Source organism: Eumetopias jubatus, unplaced genomic scaffold (genome assembly GCF_037043125.1).
Source record: "Eumetopias jubatus isolate StellerSeaLion01/CBP00866 unplaced genomic scaffold, mEumJub1_p1.0 scaffold_14, whole genome shotgun sequence".
Taxonomy (NCBI): domain Eukaryota; kingdom Metazoa; phylum Chordata; class Mammalia; order Carnivora; family Otariidae; genus Eumetopias; species Eumetopias jubatus.
The window spans coordinates 18,935,048-18,961,821 of NW_028274820.1; the positions used below are offsets into that span (position 1 = coordinate 18,935,048).

A 26,774-nucleotide genomic window follows, 5' to 3' on the forward strand; every position below is an offset into this window, starting at 1 on the left:
CATCCTAAGGCTGCTGTAATACATTACCACAAACTTGGTGGCAAAAAATTTTATTGTCTCATAGTTCTGGAGGCCAGAAGTCCAAAAATCAGTCTCACTGGTGTCTGCAGGGTCACGTCCCCTCTGGAGGCTCTGGCAGAATCTGTTCCTTGCCTCCTCTAGCTCTGGTGGTCACAGCACTCCAGTCTCTGCCTCTGTGGTCACAGTGACTTCTCCTCTGTGTGGGGACATCTTCCTTGCCTCTTTCTTTGTAAGTGTGTTTGTGACTGTATTTAGGGCCCATCCAGATTATTCAGGACAATCTCTCTACCTCAAGATCCTTAATCACATTGTTTGCCATATAAAGTAATACTCACTTATGCCATGGAAGAGAGTATTTCCAGCTTCCAGGGATTAGGGCATGGATAATTTCTGGGGGGCTGTCTTTCAGGTCTGCAGTGTTAGAAATCACTTTGGCTATCCTGAGGAAGGCATGTTTGTTTAGTGAATAAGGTGGAAAGCACTACTGTGGAATAATAAAATGCCACTTAGTAAATTGATTAGAGAAAGAAATGCAAAAAAAAAAAAAAAAGAAAGGAAACCTGAATTTTTGTAAATGGCGTTTTCAAGAATTCTAGGAAAGATAGGCCAAAGGATAAGAAAGTTCAGAAAAAGAGGCCATTCAGCTGTGGTGGGGCAGAGTAGGGAGGGACGGCGAGAAGGCAGTGGACAACGGAATGAGAATGCAGAACCAGACCAACCCACAGAAGCAGAGCAAGACAACAAGCAGAGCAAGGTGAATGCAAGCAGCTGGGGTGGGGAGGCTGCAGATTTCTAAAACTGAGGGTTGAGATCTAAGGTCACTTAAACATAAACTTTATTTTTTTTTAAAAGATTTTATTTATTTATTTGAGAGAGAGCTTGAGAGCAAGAGCACACTAGCAGGGGGGAGAGGTAGAGGGAGAGGGAGAAGCAGACTCCCCACTGAGCAGGAAGCCCGATGCGGGGCTCAATCCCAGAACCCTGGGATCATGGCCTGAGACGAAGGCAGACGTTTAACCGACTGGGCCACCCAGGCGCCCCTTAAACGTACACTTTAAAGCTTAAGTGCTTTCTGGTAATCTTTCAAATCCTCATGTTCTTCAAAGGGTGCTCAGGCTTTCCCCTTGCTGCACAGTCTGAAAAACTATAAGGATCATTGTAGCATCTTAATTTACATAATAATCCTGACCTAAATGTTATTATTCTCATTTTGGAGATGAGGAAATGGAAGTCTAGCAAGTTTGAATAATTTGTTCAAAATCACACAGCTAAATTAGTGGTAAGCCTGGGATTCAATTTTAGTTCTGCCAACTCTGAAGCTATGGATCTTCTCCTTCTCTATTATTTTGTCACTAGACTTGATTTCTGTGCCTGGGAGGCCAGGATCACAAATGCCCGGTATCTTCATATGAACCCACTCTGTTATTTCTGAGGCAAGACTCTGAGCTGTCCCTATTCAGTTTCCTCCTACTTGAGCACTCCCCTTCCTTGTTATTCAGGGCGTTGTCAGCCCATATGGTCTCACTCCAGCGCTCACTCCTGTTAAACGTCTCCTGCATGTCTGTGTTCTAGCAGTAGCTCCTGACTTTTATCTGAAATAAAATTCTTATGTATTTGCTCATTTCATCTATGTTACAATGACCAAAATTAGATATGCATGAAGTCAGTGTTAAAATGAAAATAAACAACAAAGGATGAAACAGATACTGGGAAAGTAAAAACTCTGGTCATTATTTTCCATTTTTGTTTATATTTAGGTCTTTATGAGACAAGAAAGATGACTTTCATGTCTAAACACTGGAACAACCTAAATCATATTAATACTATTACAATCACTATCATGTTCTAGAGGAGATTCTAAAGGAATATGAATGAAAAAATAGCATTTAAGATTGTTTTCAGAATACAGATACACCTCAGAGAAACTGTGACCCCATTGTATGTATATTTGAGGTAATATTTGTATAATTAGTAACTCTCACGGCGATGGGAAACATTGCTCTTTGCACATGTTGTACATTAGCTTTCTAAGTCAAGAATTCCACATTGCTGTAAAATAATTTTAAGTTCAGTGTATGGCAGTTATACAAATAGATGTAAACTTCAATACCAGAGGAACCTCAAAAAGGTGTAACACCTACTAATTATGTATTATTAACACAAATGTCAACAAAAACAGTCCGACAGATATAGAAGCACAGTAACAAAAATATAATTATCAATATAGCTGTCTTATAAGAGTAGACTATAGTGTCATCAGGCTTATAAAAAACAACTAAGGTCATCGTTTTTATTTTTTGCTCATTATGACCCTTCCCTGTACATACAGTGGCTAATTCTGATCATTTATCCTTATTTAATCTCCCTATGAGCAAATTTGCTGATACTGAATACTATTTTCAAATATATCAGCATTATCATCATCTCATTAAATAGGTTATTATTATTACTGAAAACTCATCAAAGCTTTTAAGGCTATTAATGGTTTCATCAACTTAAAAATCTAGTTTTGGAAGTAACTGGTTATAAATTTGTCCTTTTATTGGTAAACAGCAACCACACACCAGTGTTACTCTCAACTGAGACATCTCAATAGCGTGCTTATCATGCTTACATTTTACATGAGAGCTGGAATACAGACTTTATAATAGATCTGAAACATCATCAAATATTGTTACCATGCTGTTACGATAACAGCCTACATGTGGCATTAAAAATATTATTGGCTAGTTGCAAATAGTACCTTTTTCTGAACTGAATTTTAAACGTTCTAGAGGCTAACATGATAACAAACTGATCTTCACATGGCGTCGCACAATCTTCTTTCAAAGTTCACAGGCCCTTCTTACTGTCTTTCCCCAAACAATTCTGCAGGGAAAAAAAAAAAAAAAAGACTTAGGTAAGTAGTTACAACAAAGAGTGAAGAACAGATTCATAGATATGACAAGGAATTTTTTAAAAATGCTCTTTTCTGTGTATGGTTATTAATTATAAGGATAATCAAATGTGAAAACACGGATTGAGAAAGTCTCAAATTTAAAAAAACTACAAAGTTTGTGAGTTTTATTTGAAAAAAAAGTCTAGAGGGGAAAAATAACACTCTTGATAAATTCATTTATTTCCCTGCCTTAATCTATTTTGCTTTTGTTTCACAGGTTATACCAGGAAAACAAAATTTCTCAAATTCCCCTCTTACAAACCCAATTAAGATTTTTGGCAAGGAAAGAATAAAGGGACCCCCCAAGACCCCAGATGGGATGGCCTTTTTTGTGTGTTTGTCTTCAGATATTTGTCAATAGAACTGACTTCTCAGATTATACTCTTTGCTGATCACAAGATGATTATAATATATCATTTAAAACTGGAGGAAAATGGGATAGAAATGAACCTTAAAAGATCATTTGCACTTAAGAAAGCAAAAGTCTACACTGAGAAAAAAAAAACACCTCATAAAATGGAGTTGAAATGCTACTGCTTGCACATGAGAGGTTCACCAAGCTCTTGCTCAGGCTGAGCAGTAATGCCTGCAGAGCAACTTTAACAATGTTAACATTAACCAACCAAATCAGAAGACAGGATTAGAGGAGGTATTTTGAATAAGGTACCACTTTCACATGTTTGTATGTATCTTGTCACTTTAGGTAAAAATCACAGCTTTGCCTACCGAATGGGAAGAGAAGATATTTGCAAATGATATATCTGACAAGGGGTTAATGCCCAAAATATATAAAGAACTTATGCAACTCAACACCAAAAAACTCAAATAATCGGATTAAAAATGGGCAGAGAACCAAAATAGACATTTTTCTAAAGAAGACCTATGAGTGGCCAACAGACACATGAAAAGATGCTTAATATCACACTGTGGAAAATGCAAATCAAAATCATAATGAGGTATCACCTTACACCTGTCAGAATGACTAGGATCAAAAACACAAGAAATATTAGTGTTGGCAAGGAAGTAAAGAAAAAAAAACCTCAAGTGCTGTTGGTAGGAATGTAAACTGGTGCAGCCACTGTGGAAACAGTATGGAGGTTCCTCAAAAAATTAAAAATAGAATTACCATATGATCCAGTAATTCCACTTTTGGGTATTTACCCAAAGAATACAAAAACACTAATTCAAAAAGATATATGCACTCCTCTGTTTATTGCAGCATTATTTACAATAGCCAAGATATGTAAACAATCCAAATGTCCATCCATAGACAAAAAGATAAAGATGATGTGATGTGATGTGTATGTGTCTGTGTGTGTATGTAAGGGAACATTACTCAGCCGTGAAAAAGAACAAAATCTTGCCATTTGCAACAACATGGATGGAGCTACAGAGTATAATGCTAAGCAAAATAAGTCAGATAGGGAAAGACAAACACCGTATGATTTCACTCATATGTGGAATTTGAGAAACAAAACAAATGCACAAAGTAAAAAAGAGACAAACAAAAATACAGACTCTTAAATACAGAGACCAAACCAGTGGTTGCCAGAGGGGAGCTGGGTAGGGGGATGGGTGAAACAGGTGATGGGGATTAAGAGTACACTTGTGATGAGCCCTGAGAAATGTAAAGAATTGCTGAATCATTATATTGTATGTGTGAGACTAATATAACACTGTATGCTAATTATACTTCAATTAAAAACAAGGAAATAATCTTGTACTTATCCAAAATAAAAGTGGACATAAAGATTAAAAAAAAAAAAAATCACTGCTTTAATGGAGCTGTTATTCTGGATAAGTCCCTTAAGTGAAGGGTGATTTTCCAAAATGAAATTTGAAAACTGGCAAGTGCTGATGGGTTTGTGCTGCCCATAATCCTCAGCTAGTTTTGCTTTTCTTTTCTAGAAGAGAGCCAGGGCAAACAAGGAAAGGCAAAGACTGTATCCTGAAGGGATTGTTTTCTAATATTTATTTAGTGCTTATATCAGGGAAGGGGATCAGATGGGGAAATCCAAACTGATTTTAAAAATGCAAATTGGGATTCATTTATGGTAAGGAAACCAACTTTCCCCTCTTTCACCTTTATTTCCTTAATAGTTGAATGGTCATTTTATGGTTATTTTATTTAAAGTAACTCAACTATGGAAAATTGAGAAAGCTCAGTTTCCCAAGGAACTTTAAAGATAAAATTCAATTATTAAGGTTGGTTTGACAACAGAAGTAAAATTCATGAAATGCAAGTTAATCCAGCTTTTTACTATAGACGGTCTACAGCAATTTTTTTGCTTCTTAAGTAGAGTTCAGAAGGTGAATATCAAAGTGTATGAATCGCTTTTAAGAAAATGGTAGTCATTTAATGACACTTAAATCTCAGAATCTTCTACAAGGTCTCACAATGGACAATGGAGGGTGAGTGGGAAAAAAATGTGTCCAATCAAGAAATAACTACTAGCGTCTTATGGGAACATAGAGCTTTTCTTGTTTAAAAATATTTAAAGTGCCTTCTTGTACTGTATAGGATCTGGTTTAATGCTCATAAGGTATTATAACCTTCATTTAAGTAATGAAGAAGCCAAGGTGCACGGATGTCAAAGCATCCACCCGAAGTTTACAGAACTGGCAAACTATGGAGCTAAGAGGTCTTTTTTTCTTCAAACAGATACTTATTGTGGGAAATTGGTTTTACAGGTGATGAAAGAGTAGACACATGGGGCAGTGTGGTAAGACACCTCAATGATTAGCATAGAACCACCACCACTCTTTGGGCTGGAGGGACAAGGGGAGATAGTGTTATGGACCCAGGAGCTAGGGTCACCATGTGGAAGTTGCCCAGTGTATACTGGGACCATGGAAAGAGATGGGGCTGCTGCAGATGCCACCAGAAACAGAGAGAGTGGGAAAAATCCCTGGCTTTGTCCCTTTGCCTTCAGTCTCCTACTGGTGCCTCCTATTGCTGAACCTGCCCAGAAGAGAGCAAGGGGGTTGGGAAATATAGCCCTCTGAGATCAAGTAGAGCAGAAGTAGAAAGACAATGGATCCAAGAACACAGTCCAATGACCAGAACAGGTCGAGCAGCAGAGTTCTTAATGATGGGGATCTGGAGAAAAATTTCCTGATTTTTGAATCCAGCTTTGAATCCTACCAATTTCTAGTTCAGTGACTTCAGGTACATTATATAACACCTCTGGGTCTTGTTTTCTTCATGCACAAAATAGGGTATTAAAATATTTTAACTTAGTGGGCTGTGATGAGAGTAAACAGAGTAACATATATGAAGCCATTAATGAAGTGCTTGGTCTAGGGCACATCTTCAATAAATGTCACCTATTACATATCTCAAAAATAAAAGAAGAAAGTAGATCAAGGCCTTAAATGCACTAGTGATCAAGGCCCAACTCTCAGCATGGCACTTGGCATTTCCGGGACACGTCATTTTTCAAAGAAACAGGTGTAACAACTTTTTTCTGGGTAAGGAGTTACTCCGAACAACTTTTTAACATCTGTTATCAAGAATGCATAAGCTCCCAACAGAAGGGGTTTCTGGGAGGGGAAAGAAAATGGGCTGAGGGAGTCTCACTGTCACATATACTTTTCAGGGATTAAGAGATCATTAGCTGTTACCACAATGGGGACATTCAGCAATGGCCACTGGCCATAAGAAAATGAGGGAATATTCCTGCTTCTTTTTTCTCCATTCAGGGATCTAAACATTTCCGACCTCTCGGCAGAGTCCACTGGTGTGGACACTCATCCTTTTGAGTACACCCTGACCTCACCAATGGAAGGGAGAAAAAGTTCTAATTTTAGGCCAAAGGCTCCTGAAGTGTTCCTTCACTTTCCATGGCGGATCTTGAAGGATGCTCTGGATTAATTCTCATCAGGCCATGGGGAAGTTAGCAATTTCAGGACCTGTGTTTCAGAGATGGGGAAAGGGTGGTCTTGCTGAACATCTAACCACCTACTCTAGAACATGTGAACTGAGCTCTTGGTGTCCTAGGTTTGAGCACAAGGGCACAGAATGATGCCCATTCTTGCCCTTCTCTGGACCGCCCTATTGTCAAAGTAGGTTAGTTAACTTAAACATGCAACTCGGCTAGAATACTAGATTCCAGATGTGTTTTGGATTGCTTTTTGACTGGCTCTAAATCAACGTTAAAGTGGCTGGTTGAGAATAAGTCATTCTTCCAGCACAGGTTCTACAGAGGAATGTATGCTGATGATGACAATGATAATTCTAATAGGTATCATTTCTTGAGTGTCTCCTACCAGCCAGCATAACACTAAATACCCTACACATTCTATTTAATTCTACTGAAAACCCAGTGGGCCAGGTGTTACTATTATTCTGATTTTACAGATGAAGAAAAGTGAGCTGCAGAGGGGTAATATAACTTGCTTGGATCATAAAGTTAGTTAGTATGAGAGTCTGAGTTATTCCAGGTTGGTCTGACTCTAAGGTCTGTCAGTATAGTACCTGCCTGCCTTTTGCCAGGCACAGTGCAAGACCCTGGAGATACAATGACCAGTAAGACACAGGGAAATGGGTCCTGGGACCAGGGCTTCTCCTATAGTGAAATAACTAACGAGCTGTAATTGCTAAAAAGCCTTGACTGAAAGCCACAAAAGCTGCCAAATTCTCAGGATAAACCCAAACTGAAAGCAGCAGAGCAGAGCCTCTCATCTCAGAAGGAACTCGGGGGGTGGGCAGGGCTGCCTCTGGAATGGTCTTTCCCCCAGATTCTCCCCACATGTGGTCAAAGTGTGGCTGGGAAATCAATTCAGATTAGGGGCTGCCAAATCAAGAGGGAAGCGATAGTCACATTTAGCATGGATGAATGCAGGCCACGGGCTCTTGCTGGGCTGGAGGGGAACAGAAAGAAAAGCTATAGACAGCTCTTGACTCTGTGACTTAATAACAAAAAGGTTTTTTCCATTTCTGTCTTTAAATCCATGTTGGAGGCAAATCATGTATTTGCATGCCATGGGTTTTGACCCAAGATGTCTAAAACACTGGGACAGAAGTAGTGTGAGGTGGCACTTCAAATTTTGACCTTATATTCTGTCACGAATAGAGCAAACACTGCCAATGGCAAAATGAAATGTTTACAGAACCAGTCTGTTTTTCAATGCTGTCACTTTTGTGGCTCAATTCTTTGGCTTAAAATTTCACTAAAACTAGAACGTTCTATGTTAGCATGTCGGTAATTCTCTATGCTATGACTGTCTTGTATTTTCATGCAATGTCCTCATCTTCACCACCCAGGTAAAAACCTGGTTTCCTTAATCATTTTTAAGAAGACAGGACTGAGTGAATCCTCTTGATTTGGGAAGGGCAAATAACCCAAATAATTACTTAGTAATTATTATTTCAAAAAACTTAGGTCCACAAAGTTGAGGTCACCCACCTGAAGTTCTGCATGTTCTTTCAGGAGTCGGTCGTATTCTTTTGAAAGTTGCTCTGATTGCATTCTCATTGTCATCACATCATTCTGTGCCTTAGAGAGGGCTGGAAAACATGGAATAGAATTTTTAAATTTTTATTTTGAAATAATTTTAAATTTACAGAAAAGTTGCAAGACTTAAATAGAAAACTCCTTTGTAGCTCTTGCTCAAATTCACCAACTGTTAAGATGTGGTACATTTGTTACTGTATTTTCTCTCCACACATACACAATTATTTTCTTGAACCATTTGAGTATAAGTTACAGACATCATGCCCCTTTACTCCCTAATACTTGTATATTTCCTAAGAACAAAGGTGTTCTCTAACATAACCATAGCATTGTTAGCAAATGTAGGCAATTTAACATCAATACAATACTTTTTATCTAATCTACCATTCATGTTCCAATCTTGGCTACTGTCCCAATTATGTCCTATCATTTTTTTTGAGTCTAGATCCAGCCCTAGATCAAAGATTAACATTAAGTTGTCATGTTTCTTTGGTTTCCTTTAATCTGGAATAGTTCCTCAGCCTTCCCCCTGCATTCCTCTCCCCTTTCACAACACTGACATTTCAAAGAATACAGGTCATTTTTTTTTTAAATGGAATGTTTTTCATTTTGGTTTCATCTGATGTTTCCTCATGATTAAATTTAGGTTATGCATCCAACTTACATACAAATATGACATAAGTGATACTGAATTCTGTCAAGGTATCACAATCAGAGGCCCATCTGCCTCTCATGGGTTTTTCCATTTTATACTTATTTTCTTCCTTATAACTAAGAAGCAGTATGTGGGAAGACGAGACTATGTAAGTATCTTGCTCCTTGCCAAAACTTTCCCCTTATAGTTAGCATCCACTGCTAATTCTTGCCTAAACCAATCTTTATTGTGATGGTTGCACAATGGTGATTTTCCAGCTTCACCATTCCATCCACATTTATCAGTCAGCATTCTACTATAAACAAGGGCCTTCCTTTCTTATCCATCCATCCAACTATCTATTAATTCATATATCATCAGTATGAACTCATAGGTTCTTATTTTTTCAACAGTTTATAATTCATTATTATACTTAATTCCTCCCAGATATGGCTAGTGGGAACCCTGTCAGGCTGGCTCTTACATCTTCTGACTATGCCCCTATCATTTTTTGAGTACTCTACTTTCTGGCATAAGATGTTCTAGGCTCATCCTAACTTTTCCCTGATTCATCCTGGATTCAAGCATTACAGTACAGAATTTATTAGAAGGGTATGTTTTTAAAAAAAAATTGAGGAAGAAAAAAATATTTTATCATTCTCACCAAGGGATGAGCGGCCATATTTCCTATCATAATCCATAATCCATAATCACTTTCTTATACAAATTTGAAAAATATAGGGGTGTGTGACACTTAAAGGCTTTACCTCAATATGATACACAAAATGGCTCTATATTAGCCTCTGTCTACCAAGGGAGCTACAGTCTAAGACAGAAGATTAGACAGAAGTTTAAAAAATATATGTATATATCATAAACATTTAAGTCAGTACATTATGGAGAATTTAGTGAGCAAATGTATAGAAAGGAAGATCAGCACAAGATGGACTGGAAAAATTCTGGGACTCTTGAACGAACTCTACATATAAGTCTGCATATGTAGTCTTTAGAAGTTCTGCATTTGTAAATCTTTTAGGGTAGAAGTTTTAGTAAAAGAAAGTGGGATTTATAAGTGTCACTTTCTAGGCACAATGGAATGAAATTATAGGCTCTATTTATAAACAATCTGGTTACCTGTCCTCTTGAAAAGCCACCATATGGGCATTTTTATATATAAGTATATAAGTCACTTTCAACTAAAGTGGCTTTTGTATCAGCACTTTCTAGACAATGTTGTCAAATTAAACTCCTGTACTGTAGAACATTTACTGGACAATGTAGATGTAGAACATCTGTGCTGTGTAATATGGCAGCCACTAGCCAAATGTAGCTATTAAGCACTTGAAATGTGGTTAGTGTAACTGAAGAACTGAATTTTAAATTATACTTAATTTTTAAACATATTAATTCATTTATTTATTTGGAGAGTGTGAGGGGGGCAGAGGGAGAGGGAGAGAATCTCAAGCAGATTCCATGCCAAGTGCAGAGCCTGTTGTGAGACTTGATCTCAGGACCCTGAGATCATGACCTGAGCTGAAATCAAGAGTTGGATGCTTAACCAACTGAGTCACCCAGGTGCCCCAATTATACTTAATTATAATTAAATTTTGATTTAAATAGCCATGTGTAGCTAGTGGGTAGCCATACTGGATAGCTCTACACTATGATTTCCTCCATGTTACTTTTATAGATCTGTAACTCTAAGTTAGGTATTAAAGGCTAAATTTAACAAATTTAATGTGCCACTTGGTAAAAGTATAGGTTAGGTATGGAAGAGAGATTTTTGATACCGGTTAGATTTCACTGGAACCACAGCCACAACATGAAGATTTATTTATTAGTCTTCAATTTGGGTGATCTATAAGGCATTTCCTAGAGCCTACTTGAAAATATGAAACACAGTGTTATCTTCAAGACCTTACCAAAAATGTTTAAAAGCCTGGATTCCTGGTATGTAAAAAGCAAAGAAGATTCTACAACTTAGTAATATCTGACTAGCCTACAATGGTGGTCCAACATGGGTCCAAGAGGGTCCTGCCAGAAAGGAAGATCCTGAGCTTACCTCCTCCCATGTACAACAAATCTATAACCAAGTGTGGAATAATTCCCTCTGAAGGGGACCTCGAAACTGGATGAACAGACCCTCTACAACAAGGGACAGCATTGAGATGGATAGAAGAAGCAGAGATATAGTCTCACTAAGGAAAAAAGCCACATTCTAGGAGTGGCATTCTATGATACAGAGGGATCTCAAAGATAATGAACATTTTCCTGAGGAGTAAGAGATTTTAACTCCACATTAGGTATGCAAACCCTCAGATCCTGCACAGAAGAGACAAGCCTCCAAAATACCTGGCTTTGAAAACCAATAGGGAATATGTCCACGAAAAAGAATTGCAGGGGGGTGGAAATCCTCTTAAAGAGCTCTAATTTAGACTTACTAGACCAAGAAATAAGCGCAAAAACACCGTATCAAAATTATATGGACTACAGGTAAAGGAGACCCACTTACTAAACTTGAAATGCCTGCTGGAGAGACAAGAGGTAGCTGGGCCTCTCCTTGGAATCCTCCCTGTAGACTGCTAATGTCAGGGGGTGCAAACCACTGGTGTCTTGGTCAGTTCTGCTCACTAGTACATCTGTAGCTGTCAAAGTCAGGTATGCAGCCAGGTGGGCTGGGAGCCAGACCCACCTACCAATGTGCCCATGGCAGTACTGCCCCCGTCACATCAGGAGTATACATGCAGCCCACATGGGGGACACCCCAGGAGCACCTGGTTCTGGTGACCAGAGGAGACTGTACTTCTGGGCCCCATAGGACATTTCCTACATAAGGCCACTCCTTCAAGACTGAGAAATATATGTTGTGATGGACACTGGGTGTTGTATGTAAGTGTTGAATCACTGGATTCTAAACCTGAAATTAATATTGCACTGTATGTTAACTAAGTAGAATTTAAATAAAAACTTCAAAAAGAAAAAGAAAAAAAAGACTGGGAATATAGTTGAACTACCTAATACCTAAAAACAAATACAGAGTTAGGCCAGATGAGAAGACAGAGAAATGTGTTCCAAACAAAAGAGTAAGACAAAACCTCAGAAAAAGAACTAAATGAAAGGGAGTTAAGCAATCAACCTGATAGAGAGTTCAAACTAATGGTCATGAAGATGCTTATCAAACTCTGGAGAAGACTTAAGTGAATACAACAAAGAGAGAATATAAGAAAGTACTATTCAGAGCTGAAGAATACAATAACAGAAATAAAAAAATACACTAGAGGGGATAAACAGAAGATTTGATAATACAGAAGAAAAGATTAGTGATCTGGGTAATGAAAATCACCCAAACTGCGGTGCCCAGGTGGCTCAGTCAGTTAAGCATCTGACTCTTGATTTTGGCTAGGTCATGATCTCAGGGTTGGGAAATTTAGCCCTGCATTGGGCTCTGCACTGGGCATGGAGCCTGTATGAGATTCTCTCTCTCCCTCAGACCCTAACCGCCCTCCCAACCCTGCTCATGCGTTCTTCTCACTCTCTCTCAAAAAAAAAAAAAAAAAATAAATCCCCCAAATGGAACAAAAAAAGAAAGAAAAAGAAGAAAAAGAAAACAAAAAAGGAATTTAAAAATGAGGATAATTTAAGGGACCACTGGGACAACATCGAGTACTAATATTCACATTACAGAGGTCCCAGAAGGAGAAGAGAAAGAGAAAGGGGCATAAAACTTATTTAAAGAAATCATAGGGGCGCCTGGGTGGCTCAGTCATTAGGCGTCTGCCTTCAGCTCAGGTCATGATCCCAGGGTCCTGGGATCGAGCCCTGCGTCGGGATCCCTGCTCTGCGGGAAGCCTGCTTCTCCTTCTCCCACTCCCCCTGCTTGTGTTCTTTCCCTTGCTCTGTCTTTCTCTGTCAAATAAATAAATAAAATCTTAAAAAAAAAAAAAAGAAATCATAGCTGAAAAATTCCCTAAGCTGAGGACCTTCCCAGGCCTAAGAAGCACAGCTTCCAAACAAGATGAACTCAAAAGAGATCTACACCAAGACACATTATAATTAAAATGTCAAAAACTAAAGATAAAGAATCTTAAAAGTAGCAAGAGAAAAGCAATTAATTGCATATAAGGGGATTCCCATAAGGCAATGAGCTGATTTTTCAGCAGCAACTTTGCAGAGTAGCAGAGAGTGGCACAATATATTCACAGTGCTGAAATGAGAAAACATAACCAAGAATACTCTAACTGGCAATGTTATCATTCAGAATAGGAGGGGAAATACAAAGTTTCCCAGCCAAATAAAAGTTAAAGGAGTTAACCACTACTAAACCAGCTTTACAAAAAATATTAAAAGGATTTCTTTAAGAGGAAAAGAAAAGGCCATAATTAGAACTAAGAAAATATATGGAAAAAAAAATCTCACTGGTAAAGGTAAATATACAGTGAAGGCAGTAGATCAACCACCACTTATAAAGCTAGTATGAAGGTTAAAAGACAAAAATAGTAAATAAACTATAACTACAATAATTAGTTAAAGATACACAAAATAAAAGGATGTAAAACATGATGTCAAAAACATAAAATATTGGGGGTAGGGAGAGTAAAAATGTAGTGTTTTTAGAATCTGTTCAAGCTTAAGTGATCATCAATTTAAAATAAACTGCTGTGTACACAGGTTGTTATATATGAATCTCATAGTAACCATAAATCAAAACCTGTATTAGATACACAAAAAATAAAGAGAAAGGAATCCAAACATAACACTAAGAAAAGTTACCACAAGGGAAACAAGAAGAAAGGAACAAAGAACTACAAAACCATTAAACAATTTTTAAAAATGGCAGTAAGTACATACCGATCAATAATTACTTTAAATATAAATTAACTAAATGTTCCAATCAAGACACAGGTGGTTGAATGGATTAAAAAACAACACTCATCTATATGCTGCCTACAAGACTCACTTCACATCTAAACACACACACAGACTGAAAGTGACAGGATGGGAAAATGTATTCATGCAAATGGAAATGAAAAGAAAGCTGGGGTAGCAATACTTTTATCAGACACAACAGACGTTATTTTTTATTTTATTATTTTTTATTTAGAGAAAGAGAGCACAAAAGCGGGGGAGAGGGAGGGGCCAAGGGAGAGGGAGAGAATTTTATATTATTTTATTTTAATTTTTTGGGTGGGGAGAATTTTAAGTAGACTCTGCACTGAGCACAGAGCCTTATATGGTCTTAAATGACACATTAGATCAGATCAACTTAATACATACAGAGCATTCCATCCAAAACCAGCAAAATACACATTGTTTTCAAGTATACATGGAACATTCTCCAGGACAGATTACATGTTAGGCCACAGAAGAAGTCTCAATAACATTTTTTTAAAGATTTTATTTATTTGAAAGAGAGAGACACAGAGACAGAGAAAGACAGCGAGTGAGCAAGCATGAGCTGGGGTGGGGGGAGGAGGAGCAGAGGGAGAAGCAGATTCCCTGTTGAGCAGGGAGCCTGATGCAGGGCTTGATCCCAGGACTCCGAGACCATGGCCTGAGCTAAAGGCAGACGCTTAACCAACTGACTCACCTAGGCACCCCAGAAGTCTCAATAAATTTAAGAAGACTGAAATCATATCAAGAATCTTTTCTGACCACAATGGTATAAAAGTAGAAATACATTACAAGAACAAAAACTGGAAAAAGCACAAATACATGGAAGCTAAATAACATGCTACTAAACAACCAACAGGTCAATGAAGAAGTCAAAGAGGAAATAAAAAAAATACTTGAGACAAATGAAAAGGGAAATACAACATTCCAAAATCTACAGGATGCAGCAGAAGCAATTCTAAGAGGGCAGTTTATAGTGATACAGGCCTCCCTCAAAAAAACAAGAAAAATTTAAGGGAACTAGGAAAAAAAGAACAAACATAGCCCAAAGTTAGTAGAAGGAAGAAAATAATAAAGATCAGAGTGCAATTAGTGTAAGAGAGACTAAATAAGCAATAGAAAAGATCCATGAAACTAAGAGCTGGTTCTTTGAACAGATAAACAGAATTGATAAACTTTTACCCAGACTTATCAAGAAAAAATAAGAGAAGACTCAAATAAAACCAGAAGTGAAATAGAAGTTATAAACAATACTACAGAAATACAAAGGTTATAAAAGACCGCTATGAAAAATTATATGCCAACAAACTGGCCAACCTAGAAGAAATGGATAAATTCCTATAAACATACAATCTTCCACGACTGAATCAGAAATAGAAAATCTGGAAAAAAAAAAAAGAAAATCTCAATAGACCACTTACTAGTAATAAAATTATAGCAATAAAACTCCCAACAAACTAAAATACAGGACACCAGACAGCGTCACAGGTGAATTCTATCAAACATTTAAAGAACAGTTAATACCTATCCTCAAACTATTCCAAAAAAAAAAAAAAAGATGAGTAACTTCCAAATTCATGCTATGAGGCTAGCACTACCCTAGTACCAAAACCCAAAACACTACAAAAAAAAAAAAAAAGAAAATTAGAGGCCAATATTCCTAGTAAGTATTGATGGAAAAACCCTCACCAAAATATTAGCAAACTGAATTCAATGATACTTAAAGTGATCATACACCATGATCAAGTAGGATTTATTCTAGGGATGCAAGGATGGTTCAGTATCTGAAATCAATCAATGGGATATACTACATTAACAAAATGAAGGATAAAAATCATATGATCCTCTCAACAGAGGGAGAAAAAGCATTTGACAAAATTCAACATCCATTTAGGATAAAACTCTCAACAAAGTGGATACAAAGAGAATGCACCTCAACATAATAAACGTCATATATGACAAACCCAGAGCTAACATTACACTCAACTGTAAAAAGCTGAAAGCTTTCTTCTAAGATCAGGAACATGACAAGGATGCCTGTTCTCACCACTTTTATTCAACATAGTATTGGAAATCCTAGCCATAGCAATTAAGCAAGAAAAAGAAAAGGCATTTAAATTGGAAAGGAAAAAGGAAACTGTCACTATTTACAGGTGACATGATACTATATATAGAAAACATTCAAGCCTCTATGAAAAAACTATATATAGAACTACCATTGAAAAGACAAAAGCACCCCTATGTTGATTGCAGAATTATTTATAAAACCCAAATTTGGAAGCAACCTACTGTCCATCAATAGATGACTGGATAAAAAAAAATGTGGTATATATATTTACAACGGAACATTACACAGCCATAAGAATGAAATGTTGCCATTTGCAACATAGATGGATCTGGAGGGTATTATGCTAAGTAAAATAAGTTAGAGAAAGGAAAATACCATATAATTTCACTCATAGGTGGAATCTAAAAAACAAATAAACAAACAAAACAAAACAAAAACAGAGAACAAACTGATGGTTGCCAGAAGTGAGGGGTGGGTGGGAGAGATGGATGAAAAGTTGAAGGGGATTAAGAGGTACAATCTTCCAGTTACAAAATAAAGATGTGGGGATGTAATGTACAGCATAGGGAATACAGTCAATAATACTGTAACAACTTTGTATGGTGGTAGATGGTAGAACTAGACTTGCTGTGGTGACTATTTTATAATGTATATAAATATCAATTCACTATGTTGTACATCTGAAACTCATACAATATTGTATGTCAATTATTCTTAAAAATAAAGAATATTGGCCAGGAGCTTGTATTGAATAGGAGTTGATCTTAATGTTTAAAATGATTTATACTTAAATTTCTAACATGAAGAAATTATCCGGGAAATTCAATAAATCTTAGATACCAACTCATTAGTTCCTTATTTAAAGATATGAACTGTTAGGTGATAGAATGAGTCAGGAGGTCCTACATATCTATAAAAGAAGATGGAAAACCACTTTGCAGACTATCCAGAAGTTTCTCCTGATCACTCCTGGTATGAAGGTATGGCAAAACAAATGCAGGCAAATCTTATTTTTCTAGCACTTATCAAGCCAAGGTATGAGCTGTGTTTCCTATTTTGTTTTCATCTCAGTAGATATTAGTAAACCTAATGATTACTATCTTATTTATTAATTCACTCCAATTAAGAGAGGCTGTTACTGTCTAGGAGCCTTTTGGACTGTTTCCCAGTCCTTTCTCTATCTCTCATTTTATAAAAATTATAATATTCTGTTTTGGATGCCTTCCACCTCCTTCTGGAACTGCCTTCGTGACTAAGGGATTATATAAAATTGTTATCTGACATTTGCATATGCTTATTTCATCTTGAGCCATTTTATTTTGGAAGCAGCATTTATAGGAAAGACATTATTAAACAAGGAGGCTTGAGGTGACACATCTAAGTCACTATTTCAATTTTCTCATCTGCAAAAAATGAGTTGCTATCACTCGCTGGTTGCTTTATGGGAGTGCTGAGATATTTCATGAGAATACTGGCCAGATTCAATTAGAAGCCTGGTTATGTCCTAGTCACTAGGAACTTTCTGAGGCACACACATCATTTACTAATACAGAGAATAACCCCAATTGATATTACAGTGATATGTAGTAAGCCAAAATGTTTATGTAAAATATTTGTGTAAAATGACATGTAAGCAAACCAACAATATTTGTAGTTTTACAAGTGCCAAACTTACATTAATGGAGCTGTTTGCACAGTGGGAGAAGCTGGTGAGACTAATGCACTGTGTAGATGTATCACTATGATTTCTATGTGAGATCAGGAACCACCAGCTAAGCTCTGCCAGGGAATGGAAGAGAACATTCTAGAGGCATTAGCAAGACACCTAAAGTTGGCTGTTGTACAATAGGTATAAGGATTGCAACAGAGGAAACTATTTTTAATTTGAAAATTTTCCATACATCTAGGGTTGGTTTCTTTCAGTTTATTTGGTTCTATTTTTGGGACCTTGAGAGTGAGATATATTGGAGTATTTAATGCTTAATCCTCACATGTACCATTCTTTTGCCAGTGATCAGTGACTGGACTGTTAATCTACAGCAATGCTTCCAAGACACTTGGTTCAGTAAGGAACATAAATTGTGGTTTTAATTATATTATAGTTACTTTTTTGGGTACGTGCCTATATTGTCAGGTACATGTAGATCAGATCTGTTTTATTCATCACTTCAATTATCACCCACATTCTTTTAACCTTATATCCATCTGTTGACAAGCTTTGTTGATTCTACTTCCTTTATATATCATCAGTCCATCCACTCTACTCTGTTACCAGTGCCCTCATCTCTAGTTTAGATTGCTAAAACAGATTTCTCATCTAGTTTCCTGGCTATTCTAATTCACTGCCCACAGTATTGTCAAAGTGATTGCCCCTCTGCCTAAATGCCCTTCAAGAGTGCCCCCGGAATGTGAACATATGAACATAAGGCCCTTCCTGATGGGTCCTAGGTTCTCTGTCCCCCTCCCACCACTGCTGCTGTCTTATGCTCCAGTCACAGTGAGCTCCTTGTATTTCAAAAGTGCTGTACTCTTTTAGTTATATGCTGCTCATTTTGTTAAAACATCTTTGCTCATCTTTCACCTCCCTGCCTCACTCATTTGTTCCCATTTCCTCTCGCTAATGAACATTTATCCTTCAAAATGTCAAGAAATTGTCCTTGATTTCCACTGTTGGCTTCTACGTCATCTGGAGCTCACCTCAACTATAACACCCACGATGCTGAAGTGTAGCTATGTTCCCACTAGACTGTGGACTACTCAGGAAAGAGAACCGTGTCTTGTCTCTCTGTTCTGAGAACCCAGCACACAGAAGGTACTTAAAATACGTGCCTTGAAGGAAGGAAAAAAATGGATAAATTGAGAAGTCTAAGCTCTAAGCATCTGAAAAATTCACGTGTGTAACCAGTTCATTTCCTGAGATTGTGATAAATGTCAGGTAAACAATGAAGTATCACTCTATTCACCTGATAGGAATCTTGGTTGCAACTGAAAACAATTATATCTTTAATCAAAAAACAAAACATTCATTCCAATAATGGAATGAATAGTAATGGGGATGAAAGGTAGAGCATGGGAAGTATAGTCACTGGTATTATAACAGCACTGCATGATGAACAGATGATGGCCATACTTGTGGTGACATAGCATAAGGTGTACAGTTGTCAAATCATTATGTTGCACCCTTGAAACTGATGTAACACTGTGTGTCAACTATACTTCAACTAAGAAAATATGCTGGATAGCTGGAGAGCAAACAGATGATTTTAAAATATTTTGATAAAAATATAATCATGTTACAAATATCTCATGTTAACTCAAAATTAAAAACAAAAACCAAACAGTATTACAGAAGCCAGTTCAATTAAAAAAAAACAAAAACAAAAACCAAAAACACTGACTCTAGGAATGGGGCTGGATATATGCAAGATAAGCCTAGAGCATCTTGTAGTGTCAGATAAGGAAGTACTCAAAAAATGAAAATAAAACAAAAAAAACCCCCACAATAATGGGGATATGTCAAAGGGACATGGAAGCCAAATGAAAGAGCTCTCAATGGCTAGAGCTGAAACAACAAAAATAAGAGAAGTGTTAAATTGCAATCCAAAGTATAAGATGAATACCCACAAGTCATAAATAAATGAAGAAAGAAAGAAATAGGGGTAAACACACAAATCTCTGCAGAAGAGTTCCAAATAATTTATATAGACACTCCACCCTCAAGGAGAGTAACCGTTTTTCTAAAGATTTATATTTGAGAGAGAGAGAGAGAGAATACATGTACGCGCAAGCAGGGAGAGGAGCAGAGAAAGAGGGAGAGAGAGAATTTCAAGCTGACTTCGTGATGAGCATGGAGCCCCACTTGGCGCTTGATCCCACAACCCCAAGATCACGACCTGAGCCAAAACCAAGAGTCAAGACGCTCAACCGACTGAGCCACCTAGGCGCCCCATAGAGTAATGATTTCTTAAGTGTGAGCTATGACTTCCTTTTAAAAAGTGCATTATGGAAACAGGGAATAAAAAAGGTAACTTTACAGTAGAGAACCCTGACAAACACTACCAAAGTCAGGTGATCAAGGTCAACCCCAGTAGTGATAAATCATGTTGGTATGTACTCTTGATGTGATGTGATGAGAGTGGCACTTGACCTCTGTGACTTTCCTCTCATATCCCACAACCCTAGTCTAACCACAAGATAAACATCAGATAAATGCCAACAATATTCTACAAAATACCTGATCACTACTGCCCCAAACTGTCAGAAGTCATCAAAATAAGGCAAGTCTGAGAAGTTATTATAGCCAAGAGGAGCCTAAGGAGACATAACTATCAAGTGTGCTGTTGTATCCTGAATGAGATCCTGGAAAGGAAAAAAAACAACAACAACAAAAACATCAGGTGAAAACGAAGGAAATCTGAATAAACTAGGGAATTTAGTCAATAATAATGTATCGAGACTGGTTCATTAATTGTATAAATGTACCACATTAATGTAAGACATCAATAATAGGGGAAATGTAGTATGGGGTACGTGGGAATTCTCTGTACTAATCTTACCAATTTTTCTGTAAATCTAAACTGTTTTAACATAAAAAAATTTATTTAAAAAAAGTACAAGGGGAACACAACAAAACAAAACACTATACATACAGGATCAGATATAACAACCTTCATTAGGCTATAAGTACTATCTAAGTAAGAACCTATCAAATAGGATATGCCTGATTCCTTTGTTCTAAATAAAGAAAAATTTAGTTAAAATTTTCTTTTGTAAAAAATCTTATATGTTTTTCAAGGACCAAGAGGTAATATTTTAAAAAGTCAGTGAGCAAGCAGTATGAAGGTGAATAAAGGAAAAGCAGATATTCTAGTAAAGAAGCATGAGCTTAATACATTAAATATTTAAAATCAGAGTTCATAAGAAGAGTTGTTATGCAATCATATATTAGGGTCAATATATAGAAGGGTGGTGAGAAATAAGCTCCTTAACAGTGATGGCAAATCTTTCCCATTGCATCAAGATTATGAGGAAAGGGGCACCTGGTTGGCTCAGACAGTTAAGCATCCAACTCTTAATTTCAGCTCAGGTCACAATCTCAGGGTCATCAGATCGAGCCCTGTGTTGGGCTCTGCACTCAGCATGGAGACTGCTTGAGATTCTCTCTCCCTCTGCCTCTGCCCCTCCCTGCATGCTCTCTCTCAAAATAAATAAATACAATCTTAAAAAAGATAGTATGAGGAAGGAGATTTTTCTTCTGGTCTCTAACTGCTGAGGTTCCTGTTGTTCATGACATAAAAGAGAAAGCTGTTACACAGATGAAACTGTCCCAAGACAAGGGAGTTACCTACTCATCTATCCATTCAAAAACTTCCTAGGCAGCAGGCATTTTTCTGAGCGCTGAGTGAAGAGATAGCTAAGGTCTCTGTTCTCATAAAAGCCATTTGCTAAATCTGGGAGGAAGACACACGATACAGAGACCATCCAAGTACTAAGTGTCATGCAGAAGTTCAGACAGATCGCTGGCAGAGTGAGTGACTAGATGACTACAAGAGACTGGGCAGTCAGGAAGAGTTTCTCTAGAGTGGTGGAATTTAAGCAACCATCAGTACTGTCTGCTGAGAGAGCCTATAAATAATGATGAGCGGGTAGGAATGGGCATACCCAGGATCCAGATCCTGTTTTCTAAATCCCATTTTTGCTTAAAGGAACCAAGGCTCATTGTGGAAATGGTTGATAAAAGGGCTGGAGAAGGAAAAGTGTAAAGTGAGCTTGGAATGTCTCATTATACCAGAAACTGAGTACTTACAGAATGGGGAAATGCCAAAATGATACGAGACCCCGCTTGAAAAGACTCTGCCAATTCTGAGACAATTTGAACAAAAAGCATAATGCTCATAATGGATTCTAACCAACTGAAAGAATTAAAGAAACAAATAAATAACTAGGGGATAAAGGAAGACTCCTCCTTATCACAGAATGGCATCTAACAGATGTAGAAGGAATAAGGGAATTAGGAAATCAACATTTGGAAAATATCCAAATAATAAGTGAGAGAATATTACAAAGAGAGTGAGAGAAAAAGAGAAGGCAAATGTAAAGTGTAACTGAGTGAAGGGTACAGAGGAATTTCTTGGTATTATTCTTGCATCTTTCCCGTGAGTCTGAAATTATGCCCGAATAACAAGTTAAAAGGAAAAAAAGACATCTGGTTATGAAGTAGAGCAGAGAAACGGGGGCAGTAACTGGAGGAATATGAGACAAAGGGAAACTTCTGTTTTTGTTCTGTTAGGTAGGAGATCCCAGAGGATGTTCGCAGGGTGACAGAAGTGCAGGAGTAACTGCAGAAACAAAGTCCTGGAGACTGGGATCCATAGCACTAGATGAGGGATGGAAACTTAATCCACGGGAACCCATGAGCCCAGCTGCAGGACAGTAGTTTGGTGGTGAGAAGATGAAGTTTTTGTCTGATTAATTCTTTGTGCCCAATGAAAGAGGGTGAACTTAGAATTTCAAAGTGCAATGAGATCTGATAGTTCTGGAGAGTAGAAAGGGGATTTTAGAGAAGTGCAATAGGACCGTCATGCATGTTGAGGACCTACAGAATTTAGTGACTGTTTATTTAAAGCAAAAAGTTGGTCCCCTCGGCAATGCTGACATGTTTGGGAGCAGGTGCCAAGTAGGTGAAGATGTGACCACTAACCAGGGCTACGTCCTAGAGAGAGCCAGGGAGTAGAGGAGGAAGGGAGAAGGGAGGAGCGAGGAGGTAAGGAGATGAAGGAGATGAGTAGTTAGCAAGAACATAATTAGGATAAACCATGAAATCGGAATTGGGTAAGGAGGGAAGAGAGGGCACCAAAGTCAGTGTTTGGAACAAGAGCTGCATACTGGGGACACAGAGCTGACTTAGACATGGCCCTGGCCTTCAGAGCACTTATCATCTAGTAAGAAAGACAAACGAATAAAAAGGACATTTCTACAGAGCGCACTATCACATAAGCAACGATGCCGCAATATGGCGGCCCACAAGGTGGCCCCTCAGTCCAGATGGAAGGGAGTTTCAGGGAGGCTTCATGGCAATGCTGGAGCTGAAGGATGAGCGTAAGCTATCAAGAGTGAAGGATTAAGGAAGGAGATCCGTGGTCCTGGGCAAAGGGGAGAAGTAGGGAAACACCACTGTAAGGAGAACTCCCAACTACGATATTTAATGGAGTAGGAGTATAACATTTAGATTGGACAAGGCTGGGCGACAGAGCTGGAGATGACGGTGGGGGCCAGATCACAGAAGATTATGTGTATCATCCTGGAGAGCTGCAAAGGTGACAGGCACCAAGGAAGAGTTTTAAATAGCGCAGAGGCATAATCAGATCTTTGGTGTTGAAAAACTACTCTGGTGGCAATATGAAGAAGCCAAACGAAAGGCGCAAAGACTAAACAGGGACATGCTTTACAAGCTGCATGCTCTGCAGGAGGAGGATTAAGACATTTCTGGAATGGAAACAAAGCTGCACAACTAATTATATCACAGAGTCAACATTAGTAAATAAAACCAAATACAGATCTACTTTTCTCCTGCACAGAACAAAGGGAAAAAAATGAATGATTACTGTGCACATACAAGTGCCTGCCCATACATTCTGGGCTACTGGGAATATAGGTGAGGTTCACGGGTAAAGTGGTTTTGGGTTTTAGAAAAGACACGGACTTAAGGTGTGTAGGTATTTAGAAGTTTACTGGTACTCTGGGCCAGGGAACTTGATAAACAGGCTTTCTAATTTAATAAATAAAATCAGCCCCACTGCGTGTGCTGTTAACAAGAAGAACATCAATAAATGCATAAAGACTTCCTCAATTAATCTTAGGTTGTTTAAATGCTTAAGAAAACAATTTTGAACCTGTTACTTAGCAAAGAATAATTATAAACTATATTAATATGCTGACTTTCCACTTAAAAATTGGGATGTACATTTTAGGCAAAGCACTGTGTAAGTACAGATTATACAACCTGCTTTGAAAAGGGTACACTTTCTAAAGCAATTTCATGTGTTAGCAGAAGAAATACATGACATCTAGAAGAATTATCAATCCATCATATATGAGAATCGAAGGAGTTAGTTTGCGTGGGCTGTAAACAAAGAACTAGCTTTACTGTACATAAGTATATATAATCTCTTAAATTATCTGATCAATATTCAACAAGCAATTAGGTACGCACCAAATTTTGTAACAATATTGATGGCGGAAGCAATTTTTTTCAGCATCACCTCATTTACATTGAAAAAGATACTCTTCTTTATTTGAAGACCTTAAATATGGGTTCCCAAACTATTTCTATAAAGGACCAGACAGTAAATATTTTTTCTGTGCCATGAACTCTGCCTAGTCTACTCAACTCTGTAGTCATAGAAAATATGTGAACGAATAAACGTGGCTTTGTACCAGCAAAGTTTAATTTATGAAAACAAGGCAGCAGGCAGGATTTGGCCCATCGTTTGCTGGCCCTTGTCCTAAAACAACACTTGTGTTATCAGTTTCTCTTAAATTATAAATTTACTCAGAACTATAGGGTCCAAATCCTACTGAAAATTTTAAGAAACCTCCTAAAAAGTTTCCAATTTTAACTCTATCAATTTTCCTTATAGAAAGAACAAAGGCTATCCAGACGGGGTTTGCAATGAGATTTAATTTTAGAAAAAAGAGGTTTTTTTCCCCCTCCCTTAATTTTCTAGCAATCTAACTGATTGCTTTTGATTCAGGAACCCAAAGAGGGTATAATTTGAAGAGGATGACAAATTTAATTTTGGATAGGTTGATCTGAGACTCTGGGTGGATTTTCACAATGGAAATGCCCCCATCAGGCAACCTCTAAAGCAAAAACTCTTTTTTCTTTAAAAAAAAAAAAAAAAAAAAAGGCTTTAAGTAATCTCTATACCCAGCGTGGGGCTAGAACTCACAACCCTGAGATCAAGAGTCACATGCTCTACCAACTGAGTCAGCCAGGTGCCCCTAAAGCAAAAACTCATGCTCCAGTTTCGAAAGCAAAAACAAATCCATCTTACTGGTGTTCATCACCCAGAAACACTGGCATTTAAAACACCCTGGGCCCAACTAATACCTTTCCAAGACACCCACAGAAAAGAACAGAGCTATTATTTTACTTTGGTTTTGTAAACCAACCCCAGATTTAATTAGCAAATGAACAACTCAAACATCTAACACTGCATGTTATACCATTGATCAGACTCTGAAAGGTCTTTTTCTCTTTTTCAATATAGACGCTTGTGAAAGATTTTACCTTTAATTTGATTGCCTTTTCATTATGATATACAAAAAAGGCAGTATTATACAGATTTGCAAAGTAAGATAGTGTCAGAAAAATCTCTTAACTTGAGGAAAAGGTTTTAAATTAGTTTTGACAAAAATTTTTAGGTTGAAAATTCAGGTATTAAACTTTTCTTTTTAAAACGCTTCAGCATTCCTTGTTTAACTTGGAAACTTTTCTGATAGAAATAACAACAACAACAATAATGGTAAAGCCTAGCAATTTACTAAATTTGAACACAAAGCAGGCACTGGGCTGTGTACTTTATATGCAATGACTCCATGAAGAACTACAGCTTAGGGTTAAGTATCTTCCCCAAGGTCACAGAGAGGCTATTATGCAAAAGCTGGTCTCAAATGAAGTATGAGTAACTTCAAACTCTGCATTTCCAAATATCAGATGCTTTTAGCATCTTCAAACAAACGGTGCAAGAGAATTCTTAAATAAAGACATTTACACATTTGAGAGCTATTTTATTTTCTTCTCTATCTAAATCTCTGTCTACAAATTATTTGGTGAAAGACTGTTTCTGCTTTACATTTTCTTGCTAAAAACCTGCTGCTGTCTCTGGACTTATTTTAGAATAAATGGTGGACTTGTAAGCATGGTACTCATGGTCCCTAGATCTTGTCTCAGATTGCCTGCCAGCCTCATCATGCCCACTCCATAAACCTGGCCATAAACCCTTCTCTTAGACATCACAGCCTTTAATCCTTGGATCATGTGCATTCCTGAGGCTAGGGGAAGACATGGCCGTCTCTGCTTCTGAAACCTCTCTCATCCCTGAGACCAAGCTCAAATACCTCCCCCATAAAATTTTTCTAAACTCTGCCAGTAAGAATTCATCACTTTCTCCTCCGTGCTACCGCAGCCCTTTTGAGTTTCCCTTGCCCCGAATTCCTGTTATCAGTGAATTTATGTACTGTTCTCACTAGAGATCCTTGAAGACAGGAATGACAACGTATTCGCCTTGGTAACCCTCCCAGCATCCAGCACAGTACTTTATATATGGCAGGTACACGGAAAAGTTCATAAACGGATTGGAACAGACTCCATGTTGCTAAAACCGCTTGAATATGTAACCCTGCAGGAACATGTGGCCATCTGTAGAAACGCAAACCCCATGAACTGACCCTATAAAAACTGCTGAGGGGTATTGGTTCATGAAGGTTGTGGGGACTTCTATGAAGCAGAAGAATGTGCATATTAATCTAGTGTAGAGGGCAAAGCAAGTTCCAGGAAAATCACTTGAAGACTTCTCAAAATGAAATACAAACCTTCAGAAGAGTTGGGTAAATAAAAATTTACCTCAACAGAAATCTCCTGCCAATAATTGAGAAGAAGATGAAACAAGATGGGGAAGGAGGAAGTGAAGGAAAATACTACTGGTTTTCAAATTTGGAAGAAAAGATCAAATTGCAGTTATCTGTGAGGTAGTCCAGGGAGAG

At 37.7% G+C, this 26,774-nt stretch overlaps 1 protein-coding gene across 1 annotated transcript in view; it reads right to left on the minus strand.

The window, feature by feature from the left end:
• Nucleotides 1-1,761: 1,761 nt before the first annotated feature.
• Nucleotides 1,762-26,774, minus strand: part of LOC114201706 (B-cell receptor-associated protein 29) — a 47,252-nt gene continuing 22,239 nt past the window's right edge. Inside the window, exons 7-8 of the mRNA XM_028094524.1 lie at nt 8,368-8,468; nt 1,762-2,889 (exon numbers count right to left, since the gene is read on the minus strand). Of these exons, the coding sequence (XP_027950325.1) occupies nt 2,854-2,889; nt 8,368-8,468 (137 nt within the window). The 3' untranslated portion in view covers nt 1,762-2,853. The remainder of the gene's footprint in view (nt 2,890-8,367; nt 8,469-26,774) is intronic.